The sequence below is a fragment of the Rhincodon typus genome, chromosome 7 (assembly GCF_021869965.1).
Source record: "Rhincodon typus isolate 14 chromosome 7, sRhiTyp1.1, whole genome shotgun sequence".
NCBI classification, from domain to species: Eukaryota; Metazoa; Chordata; class Chondrichthyes; order Orectolobiformes; family Rhincodontidae; genus Rhincodon; species Rhincodon typus.
In genome coordinates this window covers 80,233,618-80,245,513 of record NC_063338.1, presented here as the reverse complement: position 1 = coordinate 80,245,513, position 11,896 = coordinate 80,233,618, and the positions used below count along the sequence as shown (strand labels likewise).

Below are 11,896 nucleotides of genomic sequence, written 5' to 3'. Positions count from 1 at the left end.
TCTCTCTCTCTCGCGCGCTCTCTCTCTCTCGCGCGCTCTCTCTCTCTGTCCACATTCAAGCTATCTGCAGCAGCATACTGAACTCCTCAACTTTTCAGGATTTGTAATCAGACAAGAATTAACAGGATTTTAAAATCACAGAGCAGAGATCACAAATAATTCTAATTTTATAATGGAGAGAATACAGTAAAGTCCTGTATTTGTATCGCTATTGCGAATTTGCTTGTCTTTGTTAAATAACCCGTACACCATTTAATCCATAATGGGTCCAGTTGCTTGCTTCCCCCTAGCTTTCAGGGAAAAAAAAAAGTAAAAGAAGAAAATTCAGAGAAAATCTGAGAGAGGGGAAGTTTTGTTAAGCAAAGGTATTAAGGAATATGGGGCAAAGGCAGGTATATGGAGTTAGGCCACAGATTAGCCATGTTCTCATTGAATGGTGGAACAGACTGAACATGCTGAAAAGAATAGGAGTGGGCCAATGTTACTAAAATGTCTACAGAAATCAATATGTCGAAATGAATGTAAAGTACTAAGATATGGAAGGTGACCATGACATGTTGTCCTGTATTTCCCAATTAGAAAGTGTTACCCTGCGAATGACAGGACTTCATAGAGAAACATGTGGCACAGTTGATCCAAGCCAACGCTTGTGATGTTTGAATCCCTTCGTCGGTTTTTCCTGCCCCTTTTATTTAAAGTGATACTGCTGCTCAGAGTGTTTACATTGCTCAGATAAAATCTTAACTGTGTCCCACATTTCCTTTTATCATTGGAATGATAAACAAGTCTGGTGCATTCTGAGTTTCAAAATTTCCAATTCAATCAGCAGAAGGGATAAAAGAACGTACAGATTATGTAATTGAAATTGTAGCTGTAATGTCTCAATCAGAGTTAAAAGTAAGAAAAACAGTTTGGAATGATTAAGGAAGTCTTATTGTACACCTATAAATTTAGAACAAATGTCTATAATGTCATTTCCCTGTTTAAAGGTGAAAATAAATGCTACCATTTAAATACCTGGTGCTCCTGTTTATGATCCTGGCCCAGATTTTCTGATTGCCAGATAGTTGTTTTTGAAGTGTAGATGGCAGGTGTGCATGAGGACCTGCAGAATCACCATTAAAGCAGACCTGAAAGGAAATTGAAATTCTGTCAAAGAATTCCCCTCTGCCTAGAACTCTCTGAAAGCCTCCATTTTAAATCAGCGAATTTGGTGAGTTCTACTGCAGTTAAGTGGAAGGTTACTCTGGAAAAGTTAGTGTAATAAATATTTACTCTAACTCCTGATTAACTATTCAACTTAATCCCCAACATACCTCTCAGACCCCACAGATCAATTCCCGCAAACCGTCTATACCCTGCATACCTTGCCTGAACAGCCCACCATCAGCATATTCAACCCTGTTCCCCAGCCCTCCCTCATTCTATCACATGCACGTGTGTTTTCTCACACGCATGTGCACGCATTACAGATGGACACGCACACAGACACACATACACAAACACCAACCATTACAAATACAAATGACAGATGAAATGTTTTGCTTTTCACAGATTTTTACCAAGGTCTCAGTTGATTTGGACTTGTCAATATTTGGTGAGACAACCAACATAGTAAGAGAGCTTGAAAGCAGGAATAAAAGCTTGCAGTTTTCTGCATGCCCTGATGGAAGATTCCGTGTTGCGGGTTCCTTCTCAGCAATGAAAGACTTGAGGAAAGATGTGCAGAGAAGAATAAATGACTTTCAAATATTTCATCTCCCGAGTTCAGTGTCGAAATCTGGAGTAAATACCTCTGAAAGAAAGCTCACAAGGTGTGCGTCTGAGGGTGAAACCAAGCAGCAAAAGCCTGCAGCTGAACTGAGTGACAGAGTCAACGATGTCTTGTGTCCTAATGTACTTGAGAATGAAACAACAGTTATTCTTGATGCAGATATTTTTGCGTACATTAATGCGTTTTACAAAGATCAGTGCAAGATCATGCTTTGTAAACATAATGCAAAAGTGGAGGTGGTAAATTTTGATGGCATAACTATTCTCCAGCTGGTAAAAGCTAGTGACCAGTGTGAACAATCGCAACTGATGATGGCTAAATTTGCAATGGAGAGTTTAGTGAGCCAAATGCAGCAGACGTTGCTCAGTGAGAAAATTAGATTAGATGGAGGCAGTGGGCCAGAAAAAATGCTGGAGGCATGCAGGCAAACTATGCAAAGCTTCCCTGAGGTTTTAGTTTGCTTTACTGATGAGTACGTATCCCTCATAGGCAATTCTCACCATTGCAGTCAGTTCAAGAAAGAAGTGAATGAGAAAGTGAAGGCCATGCAGTCAAAGTCCAATGTGGTGTTCAGTGGGCATTCGAGTATTCCAAGTGCATCTGGACACCCACATCATTTTGGGGCGGGCTTAGATTCAAGTGCTGCGCGTGGAAAGTATGTATCTAATACCGGTGCGAGCAGCCTAAAACAGAACTGTGATTCTGGTCAATATACAAGTAGTCATGCTGATCGTTCACAAACTGGTTATAGAAACTTTGATACTAATGGGAAGTTGGGAAGTTTTCATTGTGGTGGAGGTGCATTACACAGTGGACCATCTTCTTTGCCAGCATCATTCAGTATGGCCTCAAGCACCAAACAGCATAGCAAGTTGGAAAATGCTTCAAAGATCTCCAAGCAATAGGCTGAATCGTTCTTGTGATTGAATAACGTTTATTTGTTCCTTCTGTGTGGCATAGTCTTTATTCAGTAACTGCAAGAAAACGGTTTAGTAATTCATTTATAACTGGTACTGAATGGCCTGTGTGTACCCTGGTGCTACCTCCATGGGTCCTGCAAAGTATGGCCCTAACTGGATCAGGGGTGCTGATGATATAAAGTGTAACAAAAAGCTGTGCTGCTCGTGGAAGGCCGATTAATCATCTGCATAGAGTTGTACAGCATCCGTATGAATGAACTGTTAACCAGGTTTTAATGCAGTTACCATCTCTGATATTGCCAATACATACTGTGTGTAAAATAGGTTTCACTATAGAGGTCAGAAAGGATGCATTGTGATTCAATGAACTGGGGACTGATTCGGTTATATGATCTTAAATTGAAATTCTCGGAGTGTGAATTGTTTTTGCAATCTGCACTTTAGAAATGCGTTGTACATGCTGCTGATTATTTATGATCTCCGAAAGCTTGCTAATAATCTTGCCGCTTTTTGAATGTTTGACTTTTCTTTTGTTTGGCATCCGATGGTAACACTAACACACATTTTGTACATGTTAAAACCCATAAACAGCAGCTAAACAGTTCTTCTGATTAAGTAATTATTTTGAGGTTTAAATTTACACATTAAAACCAGTGACAATACATTGTTGGGTCTCTTGTATGGGATATAGTAGTGTGCTTGCTTTGTGCTAAGTACTGTATTTTCAGAGAGGAAAAGATTTTTATTTCTATAAATGCATTAAATTATTTCATGTAATATTCTCTGCACATAATATAACCATATTTTTAAAAAACCTGAAAATCAAAAATCAATGTACAATAAATATTCCATGCAGTAAGATGTCTCAAAAGTGCTTCACATATGTGTTTTCAAATAAAATTTGATGCAAAACCACATTGGGCAGATGACCAAAAGCTTGGCTAGAAAGCTAAGTTTCAAGGACCATCTTAAAAGAGGAAATCACAATAGAGGGATGGCGTGTTTGAAAGATGGAATTACTCAGGATCATGGCAGCTGAAGTAATAGAACATAAGGAATAAAAACAGAAGTTACTGGAAGAGCTCAGCAGGTCTGACAGCATCTGCGAAGAAAAAAAATCAGAGTTAATGTTTCAGGTCTGGTGATCCTTCCTCAGAATGAGTAGAACATTAGGGATGTTCTATTGGAGGAGTAGAGAGATCTTGGAGTGTTGCAGATTGGACGAGATTACAGAGATCAGGAAGGTGAAGCTACTGTGAGGACTTGAAAGCAAGGGTGAGATTTTCAAAGCTGGGGTGTTGGTTGCTGGTTGAACAGGTAGGTCGGTGAAACATGGGTGATGAGTGATGGGGGTGGGGGAGGCAGTTGGTCATCCAAGTTTTGAATAACCTGAAGTTTTAAGTGTGTAGAGTTTTGGATGCTAAAGCTGCAAACTAGTTCAGTCTTGGACAGTTTGTAGGAGAAATGGAGTCAATGGCTGGAAAGCAGCATGTGAAATGGGAATGGAGAACAATGGGGTTGGTCTTCTCAATATGTAAGTGGAGTAAATTTCTGTTTATTCACTTTTTGGTGGGTGAGGCAATCTTGATGACTTTGAGATAGTAGCCGGGTTAAGTAACTATGGTGAGGTAAAACTCAATCCTGCTGCATCATTCAGTATAACTGTCATTGATCCTTTATCTCAATGCGGTATTCCTACTTTCTCCTATACACCTTGATGCCTTTAGTATCTTAAAAAATATCTCTTTCTTGAATATATTCAGTCGTTTGGCCTCCTCAGCCTCCTGTGGTAGAGAATTCCACAGATTCACTATACCTTGAGTGAGGAAATCTTTCCTCATCTTTATCTTGAATGAACTACTCCATATCCTCAGATTATGACACCTGGTTCTATACTGTGCAGCCAGGTAAAACATTCTCCCTGCATCTAGTTTGTCCACCCCAATTAGAATTTTATACATTCAACCAGATCCCCTTCATCCTACAAAACTCTAATCAATACAGGCCTAGTTGAATCAATCTCTCTTCATCGGACAGTACTGCTATCGTCAGTATTGGTCTGGTGAATGTCTATATGGTGTATTTTTTGTTTTTAGGTAGGGAGACCAAAGCTGCGTATAATACTTCAAGTCTGGTCTAACCGAGGTTGGGTACCACTATACTAAGACATCCCACTTCTGCACTCATCCTTTTGCAATGAAGGCCAATATACCATTTCACTTTCCTTATTGCTTGCTGCACCTGCTTGTTTCCTTATGTTGAGTACAAGGACACCCAGATTCCACTGTGCATCCACATTTCCCAATTTATCTATATTTAATTAATGCTCTGTCTTTCAGTTCTGCATACCACAGTGTATAACTTCATGTTAACCATGTTGTACTGCATCGGCCGTGCATTTGTCCACTTGCTCAACTTGTCAGAATCATTTTGAAGCCTCATTACTTCGTACTCACAACTCTCAGTCCTACCCAGTTTTGTGTTTTCAGCAAACTTGGAAATGTTGCATTTCAGTCCCTCATGCAAGTCATTTTTATATATGTCATGAATAGCTGGGGCCTAAGCACGGAACCTTGCAGTATCTCACCTGTCATGTCTGCCATTCAGAAACTCATTATATACTTTTCATGTATCTGAATTTATAATTTTCTGTAAATACAGAATACACTCATGGCATTATATTAAAAGTTGGTAATTAGGATGAAAAATACTGAAAAAAATTATAGTAAGATCCTCGCCTCTCACCAATGTTGTTTATTTGTCGGAAATCTTGTGTATTTTTGTTTGCAACTTGACAATTCAAATACCATCAATTGAAAATGTTCCTATAATTTCAGCAGTGCTGCTGTTACCAATATCGATGGGTGTTCCTAGAATCACTGCAATGACAAATACATTCATTCAAACTCCATACAAACTGGAATAATTGTCAGACTGTCCTTTTTGTTGTTGTGCCTCTAACTACGAGTTACATGTTGAAGCAATGAGCCTAGGAAACCATAAGTAAGAGTATATGGGAAAACCTGAGAGGCAAATGGGGCAGATATGTGGTAAATAAAGTTAAACATAGACTGAATACGAAGGGCTACATTGAGCAATCTTGTAAGCTGGAGACTAGATGCCATTATTAACATTGTTCAGGTAGGGGTCTGAGCTAAGGGAAATAATTAAAATGGTATACTTCTTAATGCAACAGACAAACAGAGGGTTTCAGAGATGTGATACACAGATACTTAAAAGTTGACTAATAGGTTTATAAAACCTCAACTACAAATCAGATTTTGGGCTTCATGTGTAGAGGCAGGAATGTAGATGCTAAGAAATACATGATAAACCTGTTTCACCTCTGCAACATTTACCACCTTAGGCAATGCCCTTCTTTGTTTGTAGCCCAGACAAAACTTGCTCATTTATTAGCTTGCACATGACCTTCTGTAACTGTGTTGCGGGTTGTGTTGGAATTGTTGGTCCATATGCTAAGAATTACTTATCTATTGCTCTAGGTAGAATTACTCTATCTTATGCAAAAGCCCAATAAATTTGTATTTGAACTATATCCAGGGTGTGTCACCTTGTTTGTTTCTTTTTTCAGGAGTAACGTATTAGAATAAGTGCACCCAGGTAGCTGACGGGAATGTGTTTGGATGGATAATTTAGAGAACTCCATCAGTGCTGGATTAAACTTTACATAAATTATAACTTTTTAGACAAGACGGCTACTTTGAAATAAATGCACATAATTACTGGAATCTGACTATTAACAGGATGTATGTGACTCAATTTGCCGAGTTTTGAAAATGTTGACAGAAATAGATTGCTGATTTTTCTGAAAGCTTACTCGTTCTCTGCTCCGCTGGTTAAAAGAACCCACAACATTGCTGATTGGATATGCCGAAAGATGGTAATAGACCAAATGATTTAATTACCTTTCTAAGCTTACTGGACAACTGAGTGAGATAAGCCGGCAAGACTGGGTACTTGTGGTGCAGTGGTAGTGCTCCTACCTCTGAGCCAGCAGGCCTAGGTTCAAGTCCCACCTTCTCCAGAAATGTGCCATAACATACCTGAACAGGTTGATTAAAAATATCTACACATACGCCTGACTCTAGACTTAAATAGAACGCAACTCACTAAATCTGTATTATTTAGCATCCAGCACAAATAATGATTTATTTGTCAAAATCAGACTTTATTACCATGTCGTGATTATAAAATGTTACATTAATGGAAATTTCTAATTAAAAGTTGGGCCGGAATTTAATGGTCTGAAATATTTGAGTTTTGGAAGCATTTCATAGTCATTTCATATTTAGTGCTGCACAGTTACTGAACTATAAATTAGTTGTATTTGATTACATGTGCACAAATGCATAAAAAGCATTTTGGTGGATCTGATAAATCTGTCAGCGCACAATATCACAGTTAGCTTTGTAAGATAAAAAACTATTGATTTTCTAATGTATACTATCACATTCAGAAGTGAGGCCTTACCTAGGAGTTATTTGGAAATTTAAGGATGAGGGGGACTGAATTAATTTGGTGGAACAGTTATAATAATTCATAAAGAACCATCACCAATCAGAGTTAACTCACTGGCAAAGAGCAGTCCTTGTTCTCCAGAACAGTTCTGTACTCCAGTAAGCTAAAGTGTAAATTACAGTGGACCTGAGATGAGCCAGATGAAGGAATTTTACTGTGACATACTCAGGAGGCAGAGCACTTACCAGGATATCAGGGATGCTAGGGTTGGACTAATGCAGACGTACTTCATCCGAATGAACTTCAATTTGCAGGGCATTTAGAGAAGAGAATTTCCTTCATCTGAGTGAAAGCAAGATGAATAGTAAGACCAAAAGTCAGTAACCTTCCAATGAACACTGCAAAATTCCACTGTCTTCACTGGACACAGTCTTGCTTCGCCAGTGCTTTGTCTTCCTTCTCTTTCTTTGTGGCATGAGGTATACATACATATGAACTAGGAGTAGACCATTCAGCCCCTTGAGTCTGCTCTATCATTCAATAAATTCATGGCTGATCTACTAATAATCTCAAATCCACATTTGTGCCTATCCTGATAACCTTTTGCCCTTTACTTAATAAGAATTTATGTATGTCTGCCTTAAAAGTGTTCAAGGATTCTGCTTCTGTCACCTTTTCCAAAGACTCTTGACCCTCTGAAAGAAAACAAAAGTGCTTAATCTCTTTTTTAGATGGGTGACCCCTGATTTTTGTCTGCCTTAGTGCAAAAACACATCATCAATGCTTGATCTGATACCACTTTGAATACGTGCAACACACAAACACCCAAGTTACCCATAAAGAAATGCAGAAGAAATGTGCAATGTGAGGTATTCTCAGCTTTGCTCTGCAGGCCAGAGAGATCATCCATAAATAATGTGAACTATCAGATAATAGAATGTGATAGTAAAGTAGCAATACTTACCATTATAAACTCAGAAAATTTTCTAAATACTGAGCAAGTCAGACTGCACGTCTCAAGAGAGATAGACCTAACAAGTTGGCTAGAGATGCAGAGCGATGCCAACAGCGTTGGTTCAATTCTAACACTGGCTGAGGTTACCATGAAGGTACCAACTTCTCAATCTTACCTTTCACCTGAGGCATGATGACCCTCAGCATGAAACACCATCAGTCATCTCTCTCTCTCTGATGAGACAGCAGCCATATGATTACCTGGACTAGTCCAATTTTACCTCAATTCAACTAAATTTTGTTCCAATGTTTACCATTTTAAAAAAAATTCTATCTCATGGTATCTATATTGAAGTCGTTTAGTGGCTTCATTTAAACACTAGAGAAATGATTAGGAGACAAATGTGTAAGTGCCTAGTTATTACCATCATGTGGTGTAATGATAGGACAATGAAACATCGGGAATTGTTATCTGAAATTTTAAAACGCCAAACTCTGATTTAAAGGTCACTTGATTTTTTTTCCAGTGCCAACTTCCTTAATGGTTTTCAAGCAGGAGGTTCCAAAGTGATAGCAGAGTGGTTATGTTACTGAACTTAGAATCAAAAGTCTAGGATTAATCACCCTACAATGTGCCTTCATTGTGTGAATTTAACTTCTGTTAATTAAAGAAATAAAGGAAAACGTAATAAAAAGCTAGCATTAGCAATAGTGAACATTGTACCTACCAGATTGTTGTAAAAATTCATTTGTTCATTGATATTCTTTTGGGAAGGAAATCTGACATCTTTATTTGGTTTGGCCAATATGTAGACTCACAGCAATGAGGTTGTCTTTTAAATACTCTCTGAGATGACCTAGCAAGCTAAACAGTGACACTAAACTACTATGACAAAATGAGCAGCATACTAGAATACAAACCCTGTGGGCCACCTTGTATTCACAGAGACACTGGATGTGAATACCTAACGGTAGACCCTATAAAGATCTCCTTACCAATATCTGAAGACAAACACTATGAAAGCCCTCCTACAAATCAAGCCAAGCAATGTACATGTACAATTATAACTTTCAGGCAACATGATTGACTCCTCCATTGCCATCCTCTGGAATGTCCTGCTCCACTGGCAGAACACAATCATCAGAGGTATAGACACAGTGATATGCAATCTGAGTGTCCTCAGTGTTGGCTCAGGACTTCACTAAATCTGAAGGTACCAAGTAAATATTGTCAAAGAAATCTCCTGTTGATTGACTCTTCAGCTGATAGATCAAGACTCTTCCACATTGAACACCACTTGGAAGAAGGATGAAGGGGAGCAACAGCATAGAACATACCCGGGTAGGGGACTTCAATGTTCATCAATGAAAATTGTAACTTTCTGACAAAACCCACTGACTCCTGAATGGTCTAGATGTTAGACTAGACTTGGGCAGATGATGAGAGTCAACATGAAGGGAAAAAGTGCGACTTTATCTCCACAAAGCCACTTGTGATAGATGCAGCTATCCATGACAATAATGGTTGGAGTGAATACACCACAAAGTCTCATCCTTACTATGATAATATTGTGTTATTTGTCATTTTATTGTGTTACAGCGCTGTACTAACTGGGATGTTGGGTTAGCTTGGCTGGATGGCTGGTTCTGAGATGCTGAGTGATGCCAACAGTGTGGGTTCAATTCCCAGACCAGCTGAAATTATCATGAAGGACTCTCCTTCTCAACTTCTCCCTCACCTGAGGCAAGGTGACTCTCATGTTAAACCACCACCCGTCATTTCTTTCTAATAAGAGAGTATCCCTATGGTCTGGTAAGACTATGGCGACTGTGCTTTTTACTAAATGGGATGGATTCAAAATGGATCTACCAGCTCAAAACTAGATTCAATCAATTCACTCTAGGTGATCTTAAAAAATGGATGAATGCTTTGGCTATACCAAAGACTATGGGTCCTGACAAAATCCCATTTGTATACTGAAGTCTCATGCTCAAAATCTAGCTCCATTTCTAACCAAGTTGTTACAGGACAACTATAATACTTGTTTCAAAAGTAAATTGCCTGAGTGTGGTCTATCCACAAAAAATGGAACAATCACATCCAGCTATTACTACCAAACTGGCGACTCTGAATTGTAAACAAAGTAAATGAATAGATTGTTCAGTTTTAACAAGTGGAATGTGTCAATAATCTGCTCACCAATGATCAGTTTGAGCTCCATCTGGGCTACTTCCTCCAGACCTCCAGTTTTGATCTCACCATTGACAAAAGGTTGTGTTCTAGAGGTGTGATAAGAGTGATGGCTCTTGACATCAAGGCAGCATTTGATTGAGCATGGCATTATGGAGATCTGGCAAAACTGAAGCTAATGGTAATCAGAGTGAAAACTCTCCACTGGTTGAAGTCGTACCTGGCACAAAGGAACATGTTGTGATATTTGGAGGTCAATGATCTCATTTCCCAAGATCAACAGATAATAATGCAGTCCATGCCCACATGCAACAGACATGGGCAATATTCAGGCTTGAGCTGAGAAATGACAAGTGACATTTTTGCCAAACAAGTGCCAGGCAATGACTATCATGAACAAGAAAGATTAGTATCCTCTCCCCTGACACTGAATGCTATCACCAATGGTGAATCCCTCATGATCAACATTCTGGGGATCTTCATTATCCAGAAACTTAACTGGTTATGCCACATAAATAGAGTAGCTACTAAAGCAGGTCAGAGGCTGTGAAATCAGCAGAAAGTGATTTAGTTCCTCACTCCCAAAAATCTTCTTGGCGTCTACAGGAGCTAGATCAGGAGCATGATGAAATCTTTTCCATAGGCCTGGATGTGTGCAATGCCATCCAGGACAAATGATTGACACTCTATGCACCACCTTAAACATTTGCTGTCTCCTTCATTGCTGCACAGTGGATTAGAGCTAAATGTAGTATCTCTATAGTATCAGAGTCCCAGTGCGGCCTTGCTAATGAATTGGGGAAACCTGGTCCCTTCGACCAGCAAAGAAACAAGGCAAAGTTACCAACAACCAACTCATGGTATGCTCAGGAACACTTCAGCAGCTATTGTAAAAACCAGACTGAAATCTTGAACAGCATTACATCTGCAGATTTGGGTTACAAAGTGAGCAGAGCCATATTCTCCTCAAATAGGTGGTTGCATACGTTACAATCGGCATTGGTGGGTCACCTACTGCATCTTACAGTCATCAAACTTCACTCTTCAGACACTGTGAACAATATTTCACTAATGTCCATTAGAGAAGAAATCTGCCATCCTTACCTGGTCTGGCCTACATGTGACTCCAGACCCACAGCAATGTGGTTGACCTTGAACTGCCCTCTGGGCAATTAGGGATGGGCAATAAATACTGCCTAGCCAGCGACGTCCTCATCCGGTTAATGAATAAAAAAAAAATTCAGGGCTTTTGCTTGTGTAGGGGAAATGTATGTGTGCTTCCTGCACAATTAAACCTGGCAAAATGTGCTAACTAGTCCTTAGCAAGGAAATCAAACTCTCTTCCATCTGATAGATATTTACTCTTCAGCGATGTTTACTCTGGAGCAGGTGGGAATTGAAATTGAGCCTCTTGCCTTAGAAATATCGACAGGAGTAGCGCACCACAACAGCCCCATTCTTGTTTCAGAGATAGTAGGAACTGCAGATGCTGGAGAATCTGAGATAACAAGGTATAGAGCTGGATGAATACAGCAGGCCAAGCAGCATCAGAGGAGCAGGGAGGCTGATGTTTCGGGC

At 39.4% G+C, this 11,896-nt stretch overlaps 1 protein-coding gene and 1 long non-coding RNA gene across 12 annotated transcripts in view; one reads left to right on the top strand and one right to left on the bottom strand.

Annotated features, from left to right (window-relative positions):
* The window catches only part of LOC109915678 (RNA-binding protein 43-like), a 63,085-nt gene extending 56,835 nt beyond the window's left edge, over positions 1 to 6,250 (top strand). For all 11 annotated transcript variants that reach the window (XM_048599167.1, XM_020515336.2, XM_048599161.1 and 8 more), the window contains exon 4: positions 1,555 to 6,250. In XM_048599167.1, coding sequence (XP_048455124.1) covers positions 1,555 to 2,679 — 1,125 coding nt within the window. In that variant the 3' untranslated portion in view covers positions 2,680 to 6,250. The remainder of the gene's footprint in view (positions 1 to 1,554) is intronic.
* LOC125483514 overlaps positions 1 to 11,896 on the bottom strand; it is a 73,646-nt gene that overhangs the window by 58,468 nt on the left and 3,282 nt on the right. Inside the window, exons 2-3 of the long non-coding RNA XR_007262475.1 lie at positions 7,419 to 7,515; positions 1,018 to 1,130 (exon numbers count right to left, since the gene is read on the bottom strand). This is a non-coding gene — a long non-coding RNA (uncharacterized LOC125483514). The remainder of the gene's footprint in view (positions 1 to 1,017; positions 1,131 to 7,418; positions 7,516 to 11,896) is intronic.